The sequence below is a fragment of the Gossypium hirsutum genome, chromosome D13 (genome assembly GCF_007990345.1).
Source record: "Gossypium hirsutum isolate 1008001.06 chromosome D13, Gossypium_hirsutum_v2.1, whole genome shotgun sequence".
NCBI classification, from domain to species: domain Eukaryota; kingdom Viridiplantae; phylum Streptophyta; class Magnoliopsida; order Malvales; family Malvaceae; genus Gossypium; species Gossypium hirsutum.
The window spans coordinates 4458032-4484644 of NC_053449.1; the positions used below are offsets into that span (position 1 = coordinate 4458032).

General features: G+C 31.5%; 2 protein-coding genes and 1 long non-coding RNA gene across 6 annotated transcripts; all 3 read right to left on the reverse strand.

Moving 5' to 3' along the window:
- On the reverse strand, positions 1–1131 carry LOC121225644 (ethylene-responsive transcription factor ERF109). Its single transcript, XM_041110040.1, has one exon. It carries the CDS (start codon positions 1007–1009, stop codon positions 155–157), a length of 855 nt encoding a protein of 284 aa, XP_040965974.1. The 5' UTR covers positions 1010–1131; the 3' UTR covers positions 1–154.
- Positions 1132–3831: 2700 nt separating this feature from the next.
- LOC121225645 (LAG1 longevity assurance homolog 2) lies at positions 3832–10107 on the reverse strand. 3 transcript variants are annotated; one of them, XR_005923499.1, is made up of 7 exons: positions 9687–10095; positions 8420–8628; positions 7436–7591; positions 6451–6636; positions 6184–6362; positions 4959–5050; positions 3832–4060 (listed from the first exon to the last, which is right to left on the reverse strand). XR_005923499.1 is itself a non-coding variant. In XM_041110041.1 (6 exons), exons 1-6 carry the CDS (start codon positions 9804–9806, stop codon positions 5031–5033), a joined length of 870 nt encoding a protein of 289 aa, XP_040965975.1. In that variant the 5' UTR covers positions 9807–10107; the 3' UTR covers positions 4639–5030. The 3 variants fall into 3 exon arrangements, 1 of the variants encoding a protein (XP_040965975.1); XR_005923500.1 differs by lacking the exon at positions 3832–4060 and adding an exon at positions 4639–4870; XM_041110041.1 differs by lacking the exon at positions 3832–4060 and having other exon boundaries at positions 4639–5050; positions 9687–10107.
- An 8999-nt stretch (positions 10108–19106) lies between these two features.
- LOC107956741 (uncharacterized) lies at positions 19107–23292 on the reverse strand. 2 transcript variants are annotated; one of them, XR_005923501.1, is made up of 5 exons: positions 23048–23292; positions 21204–21233; positions 20067–20210; positions 19456–19969; positions 19107–19375 (listed from the first exon to the last, which is right to left on the reverse strand). It is a non-coding gene; the product is annotated as an uncharacterized lncRNA (long non-coding RNA). The 2 variants fall into 2 exon arrangements; XR_005923502.1 differs by lacking the exon at positions 19107–19375 and having other exon boundaries at positions 19738–19982; positions 23048–23290.
- Positions 23293–26613: the final 3321 nt, after the last annotated feature.

Here is a 26613-nt window from a genome sequence, read left to right on the forward strand (position 1 = left end):
TAAAAAAAAAAATTGATTCTACGTTTACCCCATTAATGGGAGAACCCTTTCTTGTAACTAATACAACGTGCAAGAGCTTATGATAATAAGTACAGTTTTAGCTTCCAGTTCTTTACTGGAACGAAAAAATGAAGAAAAAAGAATCGTGGACTGATCAAAAACTACTAGCATTTCCCATGGTCATAGCAGAATCCGAGAAATATTTATTATTATTATTATTGTCCCAGTCAAAATCTGTCGTCATCATCTTCATCCATTCTTGAATCTCATCTTCGCCCATTCCATCCCAAAACTCACTCCCGATTCTAATTTCCGACTCCTTTCCTATGTTCAAATTGAAGGCACCGGAATTTTCTTGATCGAAGACAACCACACTTGCTGTTGTTGCTGCTGCTGCTGCTGATGTTGTTACGTCGCCGTCGCTGTGGGATCTATCGGGGAACGGGAAGTTAAGTTTCGCTCTTGGTCCACGGAAATCGATGGCTGCTTTATCGTAAGCTCGAGCCGCTTCCTCCGCCGTGTTGAAGGTTCCGAGCCAGACCCTGGCGGCGCGTCTCGGATCTCGAATCTCCGCCGCCCATTTCCCCCACGGCCGTTGCCTAACTCCCCTGTAGTTTTTTTTCACACGTTTTGGTTTGCTAAACATCGTCGTCGCCGTTGTGGTTACCGTTTGGTCTTCTTGATGACTTGGCGGGAAAAGATTGCACCCCAAACAGCCGTCAAATCTGCACACGTGGCACTTATCCATAACTTCGTTCGCTTGAAACAACGCGTCGTCAAAATCACGGCTGATCCCAGCAGTACTAACAGTGGAAGTCACAAGGGGAACGAAATCGGAAGGAATATCAACGGCGGAGACGGAGACTGCGGAGGTGGAGGTGGGGGTATAACCAGCGACGACGTTTTTTAAGGCGGCGACCATGATGGAGATTTCGTGTTCAGGAGACAGACGATGAACCGATGGCGGCGGTACTGGGGTAAGTCTCTGTCTTTTCATGGGCTTCTGCATAAGCTTGGTAGCGACTTGTACTGAGATTTGTCCTTTGAGGATTTGGCTTCGCTTTTTCAGGTATTTTTTTTCCTCTGAGTTTCTGAGGTTTCGATTTTTTTTCTTTGGACAAGGAAGTGAGCAAAGCAGCGTTTTTATACGGAGACTTGTACAAAATATGACGTGGCATGCCAGCTGGGAACACTAGGCAGACGCGGGACTCGAGTTGTAATAATAAAGAAAATATTTGTAAGTACACGCACGTGTTATTACTGTTAATTAGGATATAAAAATTAATTAATTGGATTAAATGAGGTTTAATTTTGAATTTGATTTTCGTTAATTTTTGCTATTAATCTGAGTTGCAGATTTAATTTATATATATTTTTTAATTTATCAAATTTAGTTATTATATTAACAAATAAGTGAAAATATTTTTTTCCTTTTATTGTAAAGTAAAACAGCGAAATTTATCATTAAAAATTTGTTAATATATTATTTGGTATTTGAGTTTTTTTAATCTAAATTAAGGACATAAGTATGACTTTAATGTTCAATTTGGTATGTAAGTTTTTCTTGTCCCAATTAAGTACATATACTTTTTGTACTATAGCACACGTGTCAAATATTCATTGTACCACATGATTCTATTTGGTACGGGTACCAAATTAAATGTTGAAGTCAAACTTAGGTACCTAATTTAGACAAAAACTCATATATCAAATTGAATATTGAAATCAAACTCAATTACTAAATATTGAATTAACTAGTGCTATTTGGAACAATACTAGTTGGATTGAGAATTGGGGTTAGTATACTGGTCTGAACATAGGGGTTGAATTGACCTCTCAAAATCAATAAAAAACTAAAAACCAAAACTAAAAAAAGCAATTGGATTGTTTTCATGAAATTTTAGTTGTTTATTTAATCATTGTTGAACCAGTGATCAAACTGATTAAATTGAGAAAGTAATTTGATTCATTCAGTTACCATCTAGTATTAAAACATTGATATTATAACACTTAAAAAAAGGGTAAACTATACCCAAGGTCACTAAATTATTAGTAAATTTACGTTTTGGTCACACAATTTTAAAAAGTTACAAAATGCTCAAAACTTTCAAAAGTTCTCATTTAAGTCATTGGGCTATTAAAATTGTTGTTATATGACCTTTTCAACTCATGCCACTTACACTAATTGAAAGCTCTCATTCATCTTCTCTTTTATAGTTCAAGTTTTTTTTTTCATAAAACAACTTTGAACGTTACGAATTTACAAATCAAAATTCGAACAGTTTTATTCTTCGACCTTCAACACTGACTGTCAAACTAACTTGAACCTAAGGTATATTCTTCTTCTCGTCGATGGGTATTGAACCATCGCGTCGATCGCCAAATCGTTGCTTGGAGCTCGCTAGCCAAAATTTAAAAAAAAAAAATTAATAGCCTAGTGACTTAAATAAAAAAAACTTTCAAATAATTCAGTAACTATTTTGTAACTTTTTGAAGTTGAGTGACTAAAACATAAACTTACTAAAAGTTTAGTGATCTTGAGTGTTATTTACCCTAAAAGAAATGGTCCATGATGTTAACGTCACCAGTGTGAGAGTGACACTGGATACACGCGGGATTTTGAAAGAGTGGGGAATGTGAAAAAGTCAAAGGCTCATTGGGTCAAATCGCATGAAGTTTCGTTTCAAAATTCCCTTTTTCCACCGTAGGTTTTTTAGTGTAACAATTTTTATGTATTTATTATCATGTTTTACTTTCGTGTATTAATTTATTAATTAAATAAGTATTAGTGTTAATTTAATTTTTTATGACGATTTTTAAAATATATGTTAATACTTTATATTTACTTCTATATTTCTATTTCCGTTTTTTTATGAAATAGAAGATGTTAAGAAAATGAGTTTGATTTAAAATTTTTAAAAATATTTTTAAATCGAAATATATAATAATTAAAAAAAGTATTTTCATTAAAAATGTTTGTAAAACTTAAAAAACTGAAAACCAAGGTTTTCTCAATATTTTTTTAATAGATACTAATTATGTGTTCATATTTTGATTATTGAAAACAAATTTTTATTTCTATTTACTAAATAAAATTTTCATTTTTTTAAAAAATAAACTAATTCTAGTTCAATTTTTTTTATTGGTAGTAAAATAAAAAAAGAAAAAAGAAAAGGGTTCCATTGTTTAACTAGGTTGCGAACCATATAATGAAGAGTGGTTGACAATTTAATGTCATTGTCGTGAAGAGCTACCAGAAATGATAAAAGTGTCTTCACCCGTACGTAACATTTGACTGCTTATTGTTGCCATAAGTAGCTGGTAATTTGCGGGAAAGACGACGGCGACAGGACCGACGGAGAACATCAAAGCCCTCAATCTGAAAATAACGCACTTTGAATTTGTCAACAGGGATCAAATATCAAACGCCCATTGTCATTGTCAATGTCAATGTGTGTTACGCTTGTTTATCACTTCTCACTTGAACTCCAAATTCCCATATAACCAACTTCAATTTTTAACTCGGTCAAAAAAAAAATCAACAATTCAAAAAAAAAAATTCGCTATTTGTTTAACCGAATTTAAATTATTAAAAATTTTTTATAATGAAATTGAATTTAAATACTCGGAGCAGACGATTCATAATTTGTGTGGTGTTTCACACCAAATTTACTTTTACAAATGATAAATGATTCAAATATTCATAAGTTGTTAAAACGTTTTTCTTTTTGGTGGAACAAATTCCACTTTTTTTTAAAAAGAAAAAAAAAAGTACTAAATATACGGAAAACAACTAAAAGAAATACAGGAAGAATTGATGCTAAAACAATGTTCATTTAAAAGGTTTGAACTATCCCATTCCACCACCAAATAATGCCATTTTGTAGGAGTAGGTGCTCGAAAGAAGAACGCTCATTTATAATTGTGGCAGAGCCTTAAACTAGAGAATAAACACAAACTAAGAATGCCCATTTTATGATAATTTTCCTCTCCTCTACACCCTCCCCCCAATTATACACAATAAGTTTGTACAGCCCGCATGCCATTCCATGTGCTTTCCCTAAAAGAAAAAACAGAAACAAAAAAGGCAACAAAAACGTTGTCATTCAATTCCATGTCTACAAGGTATTCACTATCCAACCTCACATCAAAACACAGCTAGTGCTTCCTCCAGAAAGGTGCCATAGTGTTTGAGAAATTTCATCGAACATAAGGCAGGCAGGTAGAGACACACATTATCCCGACCGGTGTCTGGGTACTCTCATTTCCCCGCACCACACCACAATGTACCCACTATCGGGTACTTATTCTCTTTGGACACCTACAAATCCCGCAAGACTTTGTCACCTGATGTCACACGTCCCCAAAGTTGCAAACAGAACTCTATTGGAAGGTCGTAGGATCGAACCATATGAGGTGCACCTTCAGGTGATAGTTTTGAGAGATATGTAGGTGTCTGAACAATACCGGATTATGAGCATGATGTGTGGTGCGGGGAAATGAGTGTACCCAATCGGCCAGTCATGAAGGAGTATAAATACTAGAACAATATATAGTAGATATCACCTTTACAGGTAGCTGAATTAAGCTTGAGTTCACATATGATTGTCTCACGTTGATGTGTTACTAATTCAAAACTGACTTAAATATGGTATTGATTCCAATGTTAATGCTAGCAGAGAGAGTAACAAATTCAACAAAAATACGGTGTTGCTTCACTTTAGCCCTTGTATTCATTTCCCCTTATGATGATTAATAATCCTAAAACATGAGTTTATCCAGCGAAATTTATACAGTAATTTGCCTATTACAGCAAAAACGAAATCAAGACGTGGATTCATCGTCCACCGGACTTCTTCAGCTGTACCCTCTGACCCCGAGTAGAATCAATTAAAAAATCAAAACCAATAGGGAATTTTTCATCCAAAGTAATGACCAATCACAGTGAAGAGACGAACCTAAAACAGATGATCTCCTCAGGGCTTAACATCGCAGGCAAAAGCCGAACCAAAATAAATGAAATCTTCTGTCTAATCATCATCCTCAGAATCTGCATTTCAACAAAGAAAGCAAACACTTCAAAATAAATAACAGCATTTGTCAGGTAATAAGAGAGAGTGTGGAAATTTGCTAATTTGGAGCATATGTCTTAAGAATTTGCCAATTAAGCAAACAGAATTAGAGAATTTTTAGTTTTATAATTCAAAGAGTTCTAATGCTATTTACTTATTTTACAAACCCAAGCATTTCGGAGAAAAACAGTTGGGACTTCGTAGAGTATGGTCAAGCTGACAACAAAGGATACAAAATCAAGTGGTATGTTTCCTTCTTATTAATTTAAGTCAAAGTATTGTACTTCATCATTTTCCTTTACTTTTACGTTGAAATGTTACCAGATGCATTTAGTATAGTTCATATACTTTCAAATCTTTTTATTTTAATTTTTAACAAATAATTAATATTTCTCTAAACTGCTCTAGCATTGCCTTGCTATAAAGAATTTTTTAATTTTGATATTTTCATGTTTCCACCCTTCTCTTCCCTTCTACGACATAAGTTGTCCAGGAGATAAAGAAGTTTTAGGCATAATAACTAATTTGGCCCTCCAACTTTATAAAAAAAGTTATTGTTTACCTTCATCTAAATTTTCACCATTTTTAGCCCTTAAACTTGCATTTTTTGTTAAATCACCCCAACATGGATGAAAAAGTTAAACTTTTCTAACTTCGCTAATATGGCATACACTTGGATGACATATAAGCATTCAATTAATTTTTAAAATCCAAAAAAGTTATAAAAATTATTTTGAAAAATTAAAAATCATTAAAATCATTTAAAAAGTATAAAAATATCTAAAATAATTTTAATCTTTTTTAAAATTTTAAAAATTAATTAAATGCTGACATGTCATCCACATGGCAATACACGTGTATGCCACAACAGCGAAGTTAACATTTGTTAACTTTGCCATCCATTTTGGGGTGATTTGACAAGAAATGCAAGTTTAAAGGCTAAAAGAGGTGAAAAATTAAATGAATGGCTAAAATGACTTTTTCTTATAAAGTTTGAGGGCAAAAAAATTCATTATGCCAAAGTTTTAACACTCCCCAGTAACAAATAACAACAGCAAAGAGAAGCTTTTACAATTTCCAAGGAATAAAAGATTGGGGGGGGGGGGCTTACCAGATCTAATGTCTTCTCCAACTTTTCCTCTATTTTTCAATTGTCTCATGATCATTGAGCAAATGAGAAACCACCAGTACACATGGAACACAAGTAGCATCAGCAACATAGTATTGAAAACATAGTATAGGGACATGGGATATGACTCCGAAAGATTTAAAAACTCCCGAACATCATAGCTGTGAGAGAGAAACAATGACAGTAGATGCATGATCAGCCAGTATGCAGTAATGTATTAAAACCAAATCATAAACCATAAAGGCAAACCTTGAGGTTTTAATGACCCAAAATGGAAAGAATATCAGACGCAGCAAGAGCCAGGAGATGGCAAATAATCCAAAGCACACACTTGCTCCAAGCTCTCTCTCGGAATACTTGAAAACTTTAGCCGCTTCCAAAAACACATCACTTGCATCATGTAGGGCAAGGATAATTGAACCAATGCGGAAAAAGCTGTAAACAAGGCAAACTATAATCATCTTCCAACTTGGATATCCACAAGATAATTTAATTTATCAAACTAACTCATACAAACAAAACTTTATAACTCTCAATGGCTATGTTCTTCCCTCACAAAAGTTCTGTTAAATACTCTTCAATTCTGAATTCATATAATCCAAGAGAATTTGCTAGCGATAGCTTTATTTGACCTCAGTCAACAATTAGATAATGCCAACACCATAACTTGCAACACTAAATAAAATGCCGAGGATATGACTGGCATCAAAGCAATGAAGAACCTAAAAATAGCAGAGCAGAAAATGGCTGCATTTTCACCATGAGTTCATGAAAAACTCAACATATTGCATGATTTTTTTAAAAGAGTGCATAAACTTTCTTCTTATGGCATAAAACAGCAAACCTTCTAGGGTGCCTTTTGCAGAGGCTACTAATGATCCAAAGGATGGCAATACACCACAATATTTAAAACCAAAACAGAATAACAGTGGGATGTAGCAATCTACCAGCTTACAGAGGACCGCTGAAAGTAATCTCAAAGAAAGACGAATCATATAGGGATATACTAATTTGACTATGTGATACACCAGACTCTGTATCTACACCACATGAATACACAATTACACATTTTAGACCATATGTAGTATGCAATATGGAGATAAATGGTCCCATGATGAGAATCCAGAAAATGCCCAAGAGGTAGGCAACAATGACTTCCAAATGAATATTTGCCTGTCTGCTATGTGGTAATGACTGGGAATTTGGAGCACTTCCACAAAAACAGGCAAGTTACCTTGTAATGTATGAGTATCCAATCAGGATTACAGTAATTACATGATGGGACATCATCACAGCAAAATCCTTCCTTCGAGTCTCCCAAGTAAGGAGTGCAGCAATGCTATAAATGTAGAACCCACATTGGCACATGTAGAAAAGGCTTAGGGATAGCCTGAACAAAAAGAAAAAAAGAAAGAAGTTAGCTTTCAAGTAGGTTGCGAGCAGGTATAACAAACCTTATCCTTCCACGATGCAAGACCCAGCAATTAAAGAAAAAGGAATATTTAAAGAGAACAGAATATAGGCGATGGAGCATGTATAAAGGGAAAGCCACATGTTTCAATAAATTACTCATAAAGCACATAAAGTCCTTGAAAGTAGAATAAAATGCCCAGAGAAATTGTTTTTTCTCGAGATGGTGACCAGGATGATACTCCAGAATCAAGACTGATACATTCACTTGAAAGAGGGAATGAGAACATATAGACCCAACACCAGTGAGAACTAAAGGATCAACTAAAAGCACAATGAAAACATGTGAACAAAATTGCTTTAAGATTACAAGAAAAAGAGTATGATAGGCTTACCAGCTAATAGTGAAAAGGTTAAGATTAGTATCATATAGGAGGACAAGGGAGCTAAAGACTAGACAGGAATGACAACAAGTCAACTGTAACCATCATATATTGGATGCAGATTTGTTTTAAAATACATTAATACAAGAATGACTTACCATTCTCCATAGCTTACAGAGATGTACACATGATGAATACAAATACGTCCTTTCAACCACTAAAGACAAGAACAAAAATAGATTTCTCCCGTCTCTTAAGGAATGATTACAAACAGTAAAAGAGACCTTCATGCAATGTGAATTCAGAGATCAGAAACACATATCCTTGACATCCAAGAGAAACAATAACTTCCCGTCAATTAATAGAAAAGACTATTCACCTCATAAAGAGGTACAGATATAAGTCCACGAATATAGGTTACTCACTTCAACTCTTGATCTGGCCAGCCTCTGAAGTACTGTTTTGTATCTGTGAACCATGGCTCATGGTAGGTTATTTTCAGAATAAATGTTTCAACAGTAGCATAATATGCTAGCTTCCACATAGATTCTGAGCATTTTGCAATTTTTGCTTGTGTAGCCTCATTCATCTTCAAAGGAGCATATCCATTACTCGACAACCAGATGGCCAGCCTCTAAAAGGAACATGAAGAAAAATTAAAATGTATTAACGAAAGATGAAGTGCTTTATGTATCAACTTATGAAGTGAAACAATTAAAAGGAGAAATTGATCGATTGTTTGTTACCACCGAAGGCACAAATATGGCAATAGGATTTAGAAAATAAACATATGGTAGCAGCACTCAACCCCACCCTCACGCATTTTCATTTCTCAGGACAAGCAAAAAAAATGAAGGTATGTACATTGCACAATAACTTCAGAAGATGATAAAATTTCCCTGCAATAACCCTATAGTGGAATATTTCATCCTTGAAATTTTTGGTAGCATTTGGGTATAACAGATCATTACCTTGATAGAATAAGACAACATAGATAGGTAAAGAGTCTTCTTTAATCTTTTCCTTTATGACTAAAATGTTCTCATCTCATCCTGCATATTCCTATCCATGTAGAATTTTACACTCCTTCCTACCTTTCACTCCATATGTTTGTGTAATTCAACACAAATAGGATGGTCCAAACAAGCTATGAACATTTCAACCATGAATATTCAAAAGATATTTAATAAAATAAATGGATTGTTACTCCTCACCCATTCAATCCTGTCCTATTCGCAACCTAATGCATCAAAAAACAACCATAACTCGCTTCAACTAACAAGCACATGCTTGTTCCACCATCTTCTACAAATTTTCAAGAGTTGAGCACAAATTCTCTGAATCAAACAAGACAAGTTCACCTAGGATGTGACCACATTATCCTGAAAACATTCAATTTTTTCGTTCTTTCATTTTATTTTTCTTTCAGATGCGACATAGTTCCAACTTCTTCAACACATCTAGGCGAAGACTCAAGTCAACCCAAAATTAATTAAGCTAAATAACCAAAGTTAACTTATCTTCCTGAAATCTCAATAAAAAACCCTCTAGTCCACCAAAACTGGAATCGCTCTTTAGAATACAACAAATTTCAGCCGAAGTCGATAATTTCTTAAAGCTAATACAAACAAAACAACATATTATAAAACAATAAATAAATTAGGAATCAATAAGAGGCAACATAAATCTTACACGAAAAATGAATTTGTCAAGGAAGAACCTGGCGACAACGAAACCGAGCGCGAAGTGAACCGCCACAAGGAAGTGGCACACATCCGGCTTGGCATTACGGCTCCAAATAGATGACTCCATCGGACACCAGTTTCGAAGAAAAGCAAAAAACTAAAATCAATCAATCAAAAGGCTCCAAAATCCGTCCAAGAATCCGATTTCTTATTGCAACAATCCATTGCATTGAGCTTCCATTGATCACGATTGAGAGAGATCTGGTTTTTTTAGCCCTAAGTTGAGTTTTTTTTTTTCAGTTAACAAAGTAAGAAGATGATGATGATGATGATGATGATGAAAAAGAGTTGGAGGGTTTTAAACCGGCTAAGATCTCGCGTAGTTTATTTAACAAACAATAGAATGTTTTTCTTGTGAGACGCTACTCGTTAGCTAGAAATTTTATTCATTTTGAGGATTCTCCCTTTTCATTTTCGGGGTTTAATTCTCTCTCAGTCCCTGTACTCTTTTAGTCATTTGAAATGTAGTCTCTTACTTTTTAATTTAAAAAATATAATCCCAACTCTTTTGATTTGAAAATCAAAATCCAACCATCAAAGGACTTTCGTCACTCAAAAATTTTTTACTTGTAATTTGATATAATTTTAGATTTTTGAGGATTTAGATATAAAAAAAATGGTTGAAATCTTTTTTTTTTTTTTGCGAATTCTGAATATGATAGTATTTAATTGGTCAAATTATGGTATTAGACCTTGTACTTTGTGTAAATTGTGGAATTAATACATTTATTTTAATTTGGTTAATTTTAATCACTATACTTTTCAAATTTTGAAATTTTAGTTTTGACCCAATGGTAATAGTTAAATTTGCTTGGTTAAACTATGTCATTAGTCTTGTATTATGCGTACAGTTATAGATTTAGTCCACGTTTATCAATTAGATCATTCTTAGTGGCTACAATTTTTTGAATTCCAAAATTTTAGTTTTAATACAAACGGTAACCGTTAAATCTATTAACTGATTTTATGTGAGTAATATGTGAAAATAACAAATAAATATAGTAGTACACATATGATAATATATTTGACATATCAAATTTTAAAAATAGCTGAACTTAATAAAATTAATAGTAGATGAACTGAAGATGAACAAATTAAAATATAAATACTAAATCTATAATTTATATAAAATATAGGGTTTAATAACAAAATTTAACCTATTTAATTTGAATTCGGATTTAAATAATAAGTATAATTAACGGATAATAAATTGATTTAAAATTTTAAGAAGAACTACGAATTCGGATTGAAATAATTTTAAAAAATAAAGATATTCAAAACTCACTTTTTGTTTATTGAAAGTAAATTTATTTGCTTGTTTGATATTTCTTGCGTGTAAGACTAATCATGTGAGTAAATTTATATATTTCTAAATATAACATGATGTAATTTGGCAAAAGTTAACGTAATTAATTAAACTTCAAATTTTTAAATCAAAAGTAAGAGACTAAATTTATAATATGCAAAGAGTATAGGGACTGAAAGAAGAATTTTACATTTGTTATTTCTTTCATATCTTTGACGGTGAAGAACTCGGCGGCCGCCAGCCGCCAGCCATATTCTTTTATAAATTGAAATTTTTTCGAAATTTATCAGATTATATCGATTTTAGAGAAAGAAAAGAAAAATGGTCCAGCTGGATGAATTTTCACACTCTCTTTATAAATTTTTTAATGATTTTTGGGGTTTTTTAAGGTTAGAATTTTGGGATTTTTGTTGTAGGTCCCAAAATTATTATTTTAGGAATTTTTTAAAAATTTTAATATTTTTATATATTCTTTAGGATCTTTTTATAATATTTGTATTTGGTGAAAAATATAAATTGTAAAATTGCTATAAATATTTTGAGTTTTAAAAATAACATTATTTTGAGACCAATTTGGTAATTCCAAAATTGACAAGTACCAAAAAGGTATTTATACCAATCTATTATTCAAATTATTTAAATTGTAAAATTTAACTCGATACGAAATCGGAACTCGAATAACTCAATTCAATTAACTCAAAATTCGAATTTTTTTGATTCGAATCAAGTTTTGTCACCTGTAGCTATGTAGCTAGAGGTCGACCCGAAATATTCAGAAAATATTATCCCAGGATTTCCAAGATATTTGACGGGTGAGTGACAACTTTGCGGGGGATTAAATTGGGGAGAGTGAAAACACTACATACAAGGCACGTTTTCAGTGACATGCCAGAAAAAAATATTGAAAGAATCGAGAGAGGGTTGAGAATGAATTGAAAAAGTGGAAAATTTAGGGTTTAAATAGGGAAAAAAGTTAAGGTTGGGGGGAGGGAGCCGCTGGAGTTCAATTGTTAGAGGGTAGCTGTTGGCCTATTGTTGGGTAGCCGTTAGGGAAAACGCATCCAATTCACACTCTCTCGAAAATCAACCTAATCCAACAAATTTCGAAAAAATCAACCTAATCCGGTAATTTTGGTTAAAAATCAACATATATGGGCAATTCACCCGAATATTAGTTCTTGGATTATCTATAAATTGTTAATTTGTTCCTTATACTTTAATTTGGTTAATCTCAATATTTATATTTTTCGAATTTTTGAAATTTTAATTCAGATCCAAATACAAAGCAATTAAATATATTATGCTACTAATCCCATGCCATATGTAGGTTTTGGATTTAGTCTCTGATATCTAATTTGATCATTTTTAGTTTTTATAGTATTCGAACTTAAACATGACTCAAACAATAATTGTTAAATTTGTTAACTAAATTAATATAGTTTTTTTTCATAAATATTATGTGAAATAACAAATTTATATGGCATTTCACATGTAATAATATATTTGTTGAATAATATTTTGAAAACAGTAGAGTTTAACTTAACGAATTTAATGGTTACTTTTTAGTTTAAGAACTTCAAAATTCGACAAATACAATGACTGAATCCAAAAGTTACGTGTAATACAAAAGGTGGGTTTGGATGGGTGATTGAGTATGGTGCGTTTAGCTTACTTTTTGACTCACGTTACAGTATCTAATCTCACTGCCACCACTGTTTTTACACTAACCGTAGATAAACATACCGTCCATCCAAACCCACCCGAAAATTGATAATAGATATTGATGTTTGAGCAATGTTGTGTAGAAGTCGAAGTGTAAAAGGAGTAACTTGAAAATTTGAAAATAAAGTAAATTTTAGATTATTTTCCATAAAAGTCAAAGAAAATAAAATAAAAATATTATTACATTTTATTGTTCTAAAATTAATTGATAGGATCAGAAAACAATAGATACACTTGACTTAAATTTATATATTATATGAAGTATCTAGTGATAAAATAATGCAAACTTTTATTATTTACTCTAATTTTTAAAATCTAATAATTAAAATTCTTTTTGGGTATGAACTAATTTTAAATTTTGTGGTCAGCATTTATTTTTTTAACGCATTTATAGAATACAAAAGATTAGTTATTGGCTCGCTCTGATAGATACATTGAGAAATTAAAAAAAAACCTAACAATTAATGAGAAAATAAAATAATATTAGTTGTTTCAATTTTCTTTAACAAAGCCTATAGGGAGTTTTGGTTGGTAGAAATGTAGAAGGATGGAAAAGTAAGAAGCAATGGGTGTTAAATTTTGTTTAGTGTACAAGAAAAGTTAGTGGAAAAAATAGAAAAAACTAATTATTTTCACTTAATGCCCAAAAAAATTTCTATTAAGGTGATATTAAGAGATAAGAGATACATGTATTTATAAGATCATTTATCATTTATTATTTAAATTTAGAAATGGTTTAATGGTAAAAATAGTATAATTTTCATTTTATTATCTCCCAAATTTCAGCTTTGTGGAACAATGAATAATAGAAATTACTAGTTTAATTTTGTCATTTTCTATACCAATTACCAAACACGCAATGTTTTCTTTCAAGAAAATTTTTAGTTTTTTTTAATCAAATTTTCTTTGCATCCAAGCAAAACTTCAATGTTCCTCTACCGAATTACCAACCGATAAAGAAGGGTTAATTCATCAAACGCCTCTAAACTATTGCTATGATTTAAAATTGGCCCCTAAATTTCAAAGGATTCTAATTGAGTTATAAAGGATTGGTATATCAATTGATTCATTTCGCTAATCTAATGTCTTTTAAGGTATAATGGTTTTTTTAACCCTCTAACTTTTAACTTTACAAAAAAGTCATTTTAGCCTCTCTCTTTTTTTGGCCTCTTTTAATCATTGAATTTGTATTATTTTTTATCAAATCACCCAAAATGAATGAAAAATTTAAGTTATAAAGCATTGGTATATCAACCAAGTTATTTTGCTAATTTAATGTCTTTTAAGGTATAATGACTTTTTTGACCTTCCAACTTTACAAAAAAGTCATTTTAGCCCTCTTTTTTTTTTAAAAAAAATTTGGCTTCTTTTAATCATTGAGCTTCTATTTTTTGTCAAATCACTCCAAAATGAATGAAAAATTTAATTTTTGTTAACTTTGCTGACATGGCATACATGTGGATTGCCATGCAAATGATATGTCAGCATTTAATTAATTTTTAAAATTTTAAAATATTAATTTTTTAAATAAATTTTATACTTTTTAATAGTTTTAATGAGTTTTAATTTTAAGAATAAGTATATTTTTTTTGAAATTTTAAAATTAAAAAAATAATTAAATGATAATGTGTCATCCACGTGGCAATCGACGTATATGCCATGCCAGCAAAGTTTAAAAAAATGTTAATTTTTTTGAGGTGATTTGACAAAAAATATAAATTTAAAAGTTAAAAAAAAACAGAAAAATAAGCAAAAGACTAAAATGAATTTGTTTTTATCATCAATTTAGGCATTACAAGCCCAATTTAAACTTCAAAATGAAACATATTAGAAACAAAATATTAAGTGCACGTTTGGTTCGCTGTAATGGAATAGAGGTGTAATGGAATAGAACTGTAATAGTATTATTGTGTTTGGTTGAATGGAATGATGTTGTAATAGCATAAGGAAAAAACTAAAATGACTAGAATACCCTTAGCATAATTTTTTTAGGTAGATGATTATTGTTATTGTTATTAAATTTTAATAATATTATTAATATAAATAATAAATAATTTAATCATATTTTAACATAATTATTATTAAATATAATTTAATAAAAAATATATAATTTAATAAAATTCTTAATATAATTATTCTTATATGAATTTACTAAAATCATAATATATAACGCTATAAAAATAATATATAATCTATTTTATTATTTTTAAACCGCAATACATATTTAATGTACTAAAATATCATTAGTGAAACAAATAATTTAATTATTCTACGATAAAAAACAAAAATATTAAAAATAATAAATAACTTGAGAATTATATTTTACATCCAAACATAATATTCATATATAAACAAAAAGTTACATAATTTCATTAGTTTATATGTCATAATATCCAAACATAATATTCATATATTAATAAAAAGACTAATTTACTTTTTGATTTAATGTATAAGGGGTAATTTACTCATTTTTCTAGTGGAGAGGGCAAAATACAATGCAACTCCTAATATAATGGCTTCTATAGTACTTTTACCGTTTTGTTTGTTTTCAAGTATTCTGAAGGAATTGGATTGCTTTTAGCATGGAGCAGAGACCCATTACTGTGCAACTTATCAAATGGAGAATTGGAAGGTTGTTTTTTGGTAACTTTGATGTGCAACATTTGGATTATAATTTTTTTTGCAGAAATGATCATACGAACGAATTTCTTCTTCTATTTTTTTGTTCATTATAACTTGAGAGAGATTTCTCATAGACAAGATGGCTGTTAGAATAAAGCCTCATGGTGAATTCTATATTATATATTGGGATGCCTGCATATAGATCGGCCAAGTGCTAAGAAAAGCCAAGTAAATCGCAAGGAGAGTTAAAGTATACTTCATTTTCTGTCAAATTAAGACCATCTCAAATATGCACAAGGACTTTGTCAAATGTTGGTGAGGCAAATTCATCTTTTGCACAAGGTAACTTAATGACATTTACTCGAGCAGAATCAGAATATAAAATTGGTGAATTCACTCAAGGGTATGTCAAGTAAATACCTATATCTAATGTTCATCAATTACATCCAGTTATAGATGTGGAGTATATTTGCTTTTCTAAACTCAAAATCAATACTTGATAATGAAGTTGCTTAAAAAATGTAAATAGTAATAATGTTTATCAGAAGATCAACAACAACAATAAGTAGAAAGGTCTGAGAGAAAAATCCATGAAAAGAATTAATATGGTCATTTCATGTGCCAAAGAATTCCTACAAAGTGCATTTATATGAAATAGAAACATTGGAAAATCAACCTGTTTGTTGCTGGAATTAAGGTAAATTTCTCCAAAGAAGGGGAGATACAGAGTTGATACAAAGTTTAGAAAGTCGTTCAAATAAGAGGTACATACAGTTTCAATTTTCACATCCCTACCTTGTGCATTTTCAAAAGCTCCAATAAACCAGTTATTAGTAACAATCAAATAAAGCAACAGAGATTAGGAACTAGTGAAAACCAGCAGATGATAATAAAAATGGCTATTTTTGTAAAACAGCCTCTTACAATATTAGTAACCCCTTGCTGATTCTCAAGAATGCTAGTATAGAAAAAATTATCAAAAAGGAATATGGAATCGGGTTATTACAATTAGCAGATAAAAAGCTCCCTCCCCGATTGAAAATAGAAAGGAAAGGCCATTAAAGCAGAGAAAGAGGTATACCGTCTCAATGGTTCACGACTGATCCATTTATAGTGCAACATTTACATCACAATGGTTGTAGGAAACAACTTGCAAATTTACTCTCATTATTATTTCTGTGGGAAACAACTATTTCTGTAATTTCAGTTCTCGTGCTACCTTCTGATCTTATTATTTCCCAGAGACTATCTGAAATCTGGCCCATCACTTTGTTCCTAATCATTATAAAAAATTGAAGTGTCACATTAACATCAACATTATTGACTACATGGAAACAACCAACAAGAACTTATAGCTGGTGAAGCATATATGAAGATTAAGTGAACAATCTAACATACTCTTGAATAGCTAACAGAACTCTAAGTTGATATTCTTCTCACAGACTGCTCCCAATTTATACTTATATCCATATCTTATTATTCCCAATGCTGAAATTTTTAATAACCAAATTTCGCATAAATAAAACACACCATAAAGAAATATGCAAGCATTTTATTCGAGAACATGCATTATTTCAACTAAGAAATCCAATATGGATTCTTAATTTTCACTCTTATATGCATATATACACATATAGATGAAGTTCTTAAGTTTAAAGTCATAAATAACTTTGACAACAAGGTCCACTTACCCAACCTCATCATGTATGGCATTTGATAGTTGCCTTACTTTCATGTTTTCAGAGCCAAGACGGTTAAGTGCTGCCGACTGCTTCACAGTTGAAATGATGTTGTTGCGTAATTCTAAGGTAAATTTATTGCTTTATTCAGAACATATTATAAAGGGACACTGTAAGAATGCCGCTATTTTCTTCATATTCATTTACAGTAATAAATATACGACGGTTGCATTCGGCGTGTTCTTGAGTTGACAGAGTCATTCTTTGATTCCATTAGGAAAGAAAACAAGTATAAAATACATAGCTCGAGCTGAACAACTGCTTTTATCTAAACAAGTTGAATCAAGCTATTTGGCTAGTTTTCGAAAAGCATAGGCTGATAATCGATATACAATAATCACATTTGTCAACAATCTATAGCAGCAAAGCAGCTTAATCAAACATGGCCTTGGATTTGAAATTAATAAATTATACCCAGATATAATAATCAAATTAAATTCCATGAAAATACCCAAAACTCAAAATCAAGACAAAACTCATTCAAGCAAACAATCACAGACAACAAGCATCCATGATTTCCAGGTTACCCAATAGTTCAGCATTCTAAAACTTTTACCATAATCCTAGAGAAAATATATAAAAGCTAAAAAAGGTAGATAATATTGGTGATTAAAAAAAGAAGAAGAAAGAACGTACGTTGTCCTTGAGCTTGAGGATGATTTTGAGACGGAGCTTGTCGAAGTCACACTACACCAGAACAGGTTTTTAGTGGCGTTTTTTTAGGCCATTAGCGGCGCTTTTTAGCGCCACTAAAAGTAATTGCGGCGCTTTCACAAGCGCCGCAAAAAATGCCTCTACTGACAACGCCGCTAACATTTGCGGCGCTTATTTTTATAAACGCCGCTAAAGGTCATGTTCTTTAGCAGCGCTACAAAAAAAATTCCGCTAAAGGTCAGGGTCTTTAGCGGCGCTTATTCCTCAAACGCCGCTAAAGATCATGTTCTTTGGCGACGCTTCTTTTGGAAACGCCGCTAAAGATCATGTTCTTTAGCAGCGTTTTCTCCACAAACGCCACTAAAGGTCATGTTCTTTTAGCGGCGCTTTTTTGACAAACGCCGCTAAAGACCATGACCTTTAGCAGCGCTTTTTTTAAAAACGCCACTAATTTTGGTAAATTTGTTTAAAAAAAATTATATTTTCAACCCTCCTGTAAAAACAAATTAGAAGAAACCAAATCTAAACCAACCGAAAGCAATAAATCTATATAATGTTTAAGATTAAACAAATAATATATAATAAATATCAATAAATAAAATAAAATTCGTATTATTTTTACAAAAATGTTAAAAGTTAAAATGATAATTAAAATTCAAAATTAAAGTATATTTACACGATAGTCTAAGACGGCGGCTGTTGCGATTGCTGAAACATCTTCATCATTTTCTGAAGCTGCTGCTGGAGTTCATCGTACTTTCTACGCTGCTCTGCTTCCCTTGCTGCAGCCTCTGCTTCTCTCACTGCCGTATCTGCTTTAAGCTGCAGCTGGAGTTCTTTATACTTTCGTTGAACCTCAGCTTCTCTCGATGCTACCTCTGCTTTAAGTTGTGTAATTTGCTCAACTGTTGTCGCTTGCATCTGAGCCATCTGGTCTCTTAACATCTGAACTTCAGCTTGAGCCTGGCTCCCCGAAGGCATGTATTGTTGCGAGTTGGATCCAAAATATTGGGATGGGTTAACAAAAGATCCTTGAAATCGAACCCGACCATACCTTTCAGGACACAAAACTTCAGTGATAATCCGGTTATCAATGTCGTCAATATGAACAGAACTATCACTGGAAGCAATCGCTTCATACTCCGTCTTTTTATCCTTTAGTTTTTCCTAAAAAATAAATCACATAGTTAGGAACGTAATATATATTAAAAAAATAAATGCAACATAACTTAACAATATTTGCATTACAAGAAATGAAATAAACCATTAGAAAATAAACACTATAAATAATTAAAACAAGTCAAATTGTATTAAGCAAACGTACCATAATTTTTGCAGCTTCAGGAGTCATAGGAGATCCATCTTTCTTCCTATGTGTAATGTTAAAAAGTTGAAGGCGTCCAACTTTTTGACCAGACGACAGTTCCTACAATACAGTAGTAAAAATATTATTTGATAGAAAGTAATAAATATCTGCCAGTATTAAAAAATTCAAAATACCTCGGCCTGAGCTACAGAAGCAAAACTTTTCGACCCAGCTGTGTGAGTGAATTTTTGTTTCTGCCTACTACTTTTTCCAACTCGTTCACGATCCTACATTATGAAATTATTAGTACGTCAATAGTAAATACAATAAACCAAAATAATTACAAGATTTTTGTAGTAACACATACCTCTCCTTTCTTCGAAGTCTAAAATCTAACGACCTTTTCCCATTGGTACCTCAGCATTCCCGGCGGGACATTTTGTAATTTCTCGTCGAGCGTTGTTTTTGTCTTAAAATAGTCTTTCTTTAAAGTGCTCTTATGGTCTCTCCATCTTTTTCCCAATGCCTTCTTTACATAAGCATCAGAGACCTCTAGAGCAAATCTCGCCTACAAAAAACACAAGTTAAGAAAATAAATATAAATAAAACTTAAACCCAAGTATCATAAATGACATTAACGTTTTGTTACCTTAATGTTATCGAGAGCTTGGTTCTTGTTACTCTTGGGCATTTTATGCCATGACTCGAAGTTAATTGGCAACATATTTGCATTCCGTGCTAGAATGCCCAAGTATCCTGCTAAAAGGCGAGCTTCTGATCCAACAGGTTGACCAAAGCTATTACTGGATACTTTGACACGCTCGACTGGATCTAGCTCGTATAAATCCCTCAGTAGCGTACGTCCTCGAACTCTCCGCGTCCTACCATTTTCAGCTAAAAATGTTATATTGTAATGTAAGAATTTTAAAAATAAATAAACAATAAGTCAACACGCATGTAAATTAAATGTTAAATTACTTTCAACTTCTGTAGGTTCCTCTGGTGTAATCGGAACATTCGAAGATCCAATAGCAGTCTGTTGTTCAGTGCTGTTTATTTCCGCCGAGTTTGGAGTCCCTTGAAGAATGCTTAGCTCTCGCACTTTTCTTCTAGACATTTTATCTGCAAAACAAATAAAATAGTTGAAAACTTAGTATACAATTACAACAATAATAGCACATATAAAATAGTTTAAATATATAATAAGACCAATATCTATATTATGATATATGTATGTTGTGTATAATGTAATTAAGTTATGTAAGTTGTGTATTATTAAAGTTAAGTATTATGTCAGTTATTTAAGTTATGTAAGTGGTGTATTATGTAAGTTAAGTAAGTTATGTAGGCTATGTATTACGCAAGTTATTTATGTAAGTGGTGTATTATGTATTATCTAAGTTTTTAAGTTATATAAGTTATGCAAGTTTCTATATAAGTTTCTATGTAAGTTATGTAGGTTATTATTTAAGTTATGTATTATGTAAGAATAAATAAAAAATTTATTTATGTATTATGTAAGTGTATATATAAGTTATGATATGATTGATAAATTTGAGTTATGTAAGTTATGATATGATTTATAAGTTATGTATAATACAAGTTATGAAAGTTATGTATCATTTAATTTATGTAAGTTGTGTATTATGCAAGTCATGTAGGCTATGTATTATGTAAGTTATTATGTTATTATGTAAGTTATGAAAGTTATATATAAGTTATTAAAAATGTATTATGTAATTTATGTAAGTTGTGTATTATGTAAGTCATGTAGGCTATGTATTATGTAAGTTATGAAAGTTTTATATAAGTGATTAAAAATGTATTATGTAATTTATTTAAGTTATTATGTAAGTTATGAAAGTTATGTATTATGTAATTTATTTAAGTTATGTAAGTTGTGTATTATGCAAGTCATGTAGGCTATGTATTATGTAAGTTATTATGTTATTATGTAAGCTATGAAAGTTATATATAAGTTATTAAAAATATATATAAATTTTTAATATATATTAAAAATGTATATAAATATTAATAAGTTATTAAGTTATATATTAAAAATTTATAAGTTATGTAAATTATGCAAGTTATATATGGAAACATATGAATAAATACCTCAAATTTCCTCAATTTCGAAGCAGACAGCTGCCAAACAAAAAACACAACTAAATTAGTACAAAAAAGCAGAAAAAAATAGGAGTAAACAATATTTACTTGTTGGTATGAGATTAATATTGTTCAAGTTATGTAAATTATCCAGGGTTGTCATTGTTGGTATGAGATTAATATTGTTCAAGTAAAATTCACTTTTTCTAAATACAAAATTTTAAGGTTTTAATATAGAACCAATATTTACTTGGATAAACAGTTAGTTTTTCCATAAAATCTTTTCATTTGTAAATCTTAATTCGAATTAAAAAGATTTAATTTCTCAATTGGTGAAATAAAATAGTTCAATAAAAAAAAGCCTGAATTAAAAGAGTGAGGCACAAATTTTAAAAACTTTAGAATTTCATGGGTGGACTTGGGCTTTTGACCCATTTGAACAATTTTTAAGGTAGAATTTAAGAAGAAGCCAGCCCTCATCAGTAGTGTAGTAGTCTTTCATTCTCCCTTGTATTTTCTTGAATTATTTGAAAAAGTAAATACTCAAAATTTTGCTAAATCACTTGAAAAACAAACCTACTAAACTCATTTACACCATCAATCTTTTAAACTAGAATGGGATTTGAAAAAACAAAGTATTTTGCACCTAAGGCATTGTTGGAGTGCCAACTTAACTCACATTTTGATCCAATGATTACTTCACATTTCAATTCATTATGAACTTAAAATACCAATTTCAATATTTCCTCACAAAAAAAACTAAACATTCGGTACCTATAATCAAAGCTTAAAAAGTTTCTCTAACATGATTTATTGATTCATTTGCCACCTCAAAAGCCCTTAATTTTTTGTGCACAAAAAGCTTTTAACTAATTTAGTTTCATTAAAGGCAAATGACAATGGCACCCCCCCAAATGGTGCAATCATTTTCAAAGTCTAAAGAAATGATTATGGTGGATATCCCCCACCCACCACCATTCCTACCATTTTTCTCTTCAATTAGAGAGAAAAAAAGGGTCCAATTAACTTCGCTTTTGAGCTTGTTCAAAGGTGAAAGATTTATAAAGCAATATATATATATAAAACCATTAAATTACATGTCTTTAGTCACCCCTTCATTAACAACAACAAGCTTTAATACTAAGATATGTTTGAATTAACAGTCCCACCTCTTCATGGCCTTATCACTACAATTATTCCATACCCATTACAGTGTTTAAAGAATTGTTAGATACCCAAAGTTGGCCAGTCCCAGTTATATATATATGTTCATATAGACCATATAAAAGGGTTTCAGAGTTTGCTGGGATTTTTTTAGTTGTCTTTGGATTCTAATAATGTCCCTTTAGCCATCTTTTTTGATCATAAAGTTCAACTCTGTACAGCCATGTAGGTCCTTTCTCTTATGCTTTTATCAATGTTGAGACTAAAATCAGGCTTTTCTTATTACATTTTTTTCTTATCTTTCTAAGATCAGCCGACCTACAATCCAACTCATTTGTGTTTCCAACATGTTCCTGCTTGGCAAAAAAACATAAATTTTCCTTTTCCTAGTACCAAACTTAACTCGGTTATGGTCCAATACGCCATCTACACACCTCTAGTGTATATCTACAGAACATAAAGAACTGAGTGCCTACACTAAAAAAGGTTCAAAGTTGCCCTAAAAAAGGTTCAAAGTTGCCCTAAAATAAACTTACAGAAAGCAGCAAACAGTATGCACATGGCAAATACATTCAATCAGCACGCCAGTACCAACCACATTCATTTTTAAACCCGCAAATATCAATGCGTTTCAAAATTAAATTTCATATTTAAACAGTCCAAAAACAAATGCCCGACTAGAAACTAACCGATGACGACGGCTGTAGTAGTCCGACGGTGACGGAGATGCTCGAGCTTCTGATGTTTGTGCAGTAGGTGGTCGGCCCGGACAAAGACAACAGCGATTTTTCAGATGGCGCAAATTGAATGGGTTTGGGGTTAATGATTTACTGAATTAATTTGGGATTGGGGGAAATGGGGAAATTTTGGGATTTCGGGTTTAAGTGTGGGAATGATATGGCTGGAGAGAAAACCACGACGTTTTCATCTACAACTTAACCTATTTGTGGTGTTTATAGCTAAAACGCCACTAAACCATAAACAAAATGCGGAAAATCAAATTATTTTTGCGGCGTTTTTTAAAAAACGTCGGTATGCTAAAAATTATTTATTTTGTTTTTTATAAATTGATTTACTTTTTTTGCGGCGTTTTTCATAAACAAAAACAACGCCGTTTTTGCTATGCAAATAAAATTTTTATAATTTATTTATTTTCTTTGCGGCGTTTTATATAAAAACGCCGCAATTGCTTATCTTTTGCGGCGTTTTTCATAAAAGCGCCGCAAAATATTATTTCATTTTGAACAAAATGACGCCGTTTTGCTATGCACAAAAATTTTTATTTTGTTTTTTTATAAATTCAATTTGAACAAAATGACGCAGTTTTACTATGCACAAAATTTTTTATTTTGTTTTTTATAAATTGATTTACTTTTTTGCGGCGTTTTTATGAGAAACGCCGCTATTTCGTTTTGATAAAAAATGGCTCCGTTTTGCTATGTAGATAATTTTTTATAATTTATTTATTTTTTTGCAACGTTTTTATATAAAACGCCGCTATTGCTTATCTTTTGCAGCGTTTTTGTGAAAAACGCCGCAAAATATTATTTCATTTTCAACAAAATGACGCCGTTTTGCTATTTTGTTTTCTATAAATTGATTTATTTTTTGCGGCATTTTTATAGAAAACGCCGCTATTTGTTATCTTTTGCGGCGTTTTTATGCAAAACGCCGCAAAATATTATTTCATTTTGAACAAAATGATGCCGTTTTGCTATGCTAAATTTTTTTTATAAATTGATTTTTTATAAAATAATTGTATAATATTTTATAAACTTTTATCATTTAACAAATCTCAAGTAAACCTTAACCTTAAACCTTAAATTAACCATTCAATACATATAAAGTCAATCTATTATATATCTCTTAAATAATTTAAACTATACTCATAATTTCAATATATTTGATTTATTATCTCTTTTACAATTATATAAGAACATATTTAAAATATAAATTAAAAAAATAATTAATCTAAACTCAAAAACCTTAACTCGGCCCCTGAATCCCTAAACCTTAAATCCCTGACTCTTAACCCCTAATGTCTAACCCTTAACCCCTAAACCTTAAATCCCAACCCTTAAACCATAGTTCCTAATCCATAATCCCTAAACCCATACTCTTTAAACCTTAAAATATGAACTCCTAAACCAGCCTTAAATCTTAAATAAATCATATACCCTAAACCAAAAGCCCTAAACAAATTTATTATTATCTCTTTTACAATTATATAAGAACATATTTAAAATATAAATTAAAAAAATTAATCTAAACGCCCAACTTGACCCCTGAATCCCTAAACCCTAAATCCCTAACTCTTAGCCCCAAACCTCAAACCCCAAACCATTAACCCTCTAACCTCTAAACCTTAAATATCAACCCTTAAACCACAATCCATAATCCCTAAACCCATACTCCATATACCTTAAAAACCTAACTTTTAAACTAGCCTTAAGTCTTAAATAAATAATAGACCTTAAACCAAAAACCCTATGTTTTTTTTTTTTGCGGCGCTTTCTTAAAAAACGCCGCTAAATCCCCCAAAAGCTCAGAAAACGACGTCGTTGGGTTTATGTCTTTTTGCGGTGCTTCCTAAAAAACGCTACTAAAGCCCTCAGCATTAGCGGCGCTTTATTAAGAATCGCCACTAAATCTACAAAAGCTCAGAAAACGGCGTCGTTGGGCTTAGTTTATTTTGCGGCGCTTTATCAAAAACGCCGCAAAAGCCCTGAGCATTAGCGGCGCTTCCTAAAAACGCCACTAAATCCACGAATGCTCAGAAAACGGCATCTTTGGGCTTAGTTTATTTTGCGGCGCTTCATCAAAAACGCCGCTAAAGCCCTTAGTATTAGCGGCCTTTCTTAAGAAACGCCGTTAAGTCCCCAAAAGCTCAGAAAACGGCACCGTTGGGCTTATGTCTTTTTGCGGCGCTTTCTCAACAACGCCGCTAAAAGCCTTGAGCATTAGCGGCGCTTACTAAAAAACGCCACTAAATCTGCGAAAGCTCAGAATACGGCGTCGTTGGGCTTAAGTTTTTTGCGGCGCTTTCTGAAAAACGCTGCTAATGCTTTTTTTAGCGGCGTTTTCCATAAAGCGCCGCTAATGGTTGATCTTTAGCGGCGTTTTTTATTCAAACGCCGCTAAAGTCGCCGCTAAAATCCTGTTTTGGTGTAGTGTCACCATCGTACTTGAGCTTTGCAATTACCTTTTCTTTCCTAATTTTCTTGTTTTCTTCTCCCATCGGTTGCTTTGCATTCAATCTGTTGGAAAAAAATACCTTTCTCTTTTATGTTTCTATTAACAGGGAAAGGGGAAGAACGTAAGAAGGAAAAATCATAAAGTTTCTTTTATGTTTCATTTTCGTTCCTGATAAAATGAAGAAAAGAAACGTAGGAGAAGATGAAGCTGAGGGCAGAAAAGTTTCTAACTACCCAAACGTAAGAAGGAAAAATCATAAAGAAGGAAAGAAATTACCTCTGCAATTTGGAAAAGAAGGAAACGTAGGAGAAGATGAAGCTGAGGGCAGAAAGTGGAAAATAGGAAAGAAACGGCGCATGGAATCCCTATTCAGCGTTGAAGGGAATGAATGGCTATTACAGTCGATGGGTGTAATAGCGCCTGAATGGAATCAGGCTGTAATGATATTACAGCCAACCAAACTAACGTTTGGTGGTGGGCCAATTGAATAGGCAAGGAATGGAATGACTATTCATGCCAACCAAACATGCTGTAAACCTATTGAGAGGAATTAGTCGATCTTTGATACTTCAAAAAAAAATTTAAAGTTTCAAAAAAACTTTTAAAGTCAGTAGTCTAAAAAATTATTTTATAAACCTTTCTTACCACATCATTTATGATCTCTATCAATTAAAAATAAATACATCATATATACAATTAATAAGAAAATATCATAAATGATGTGAAAAAAAAGATAATATATTTATTTTTAGTTGATAGTTACAATAAATAATATAATAAAGAGTGTTGATAAAATAATTTTTTCAAAAGTAATCTCCAACATTATTCAAAATGTTTATCATTATGGTGACACTGATAGCCTAGATTTGAAAAAAGTTTAATGTATAGATTTTCTTTGTAAAAGGTACAAACAAGCAAATCTACTTTTGAAATATTAAATTTTATTTAAAGAATAAATATTATTTTTAAAAGTACTAAAACATAAATTTACATTTTTAAATATATACGTTTTTAAATATTAAAAAATTAAATTTGTTACTTTAATTTTTTTTAGGTATAT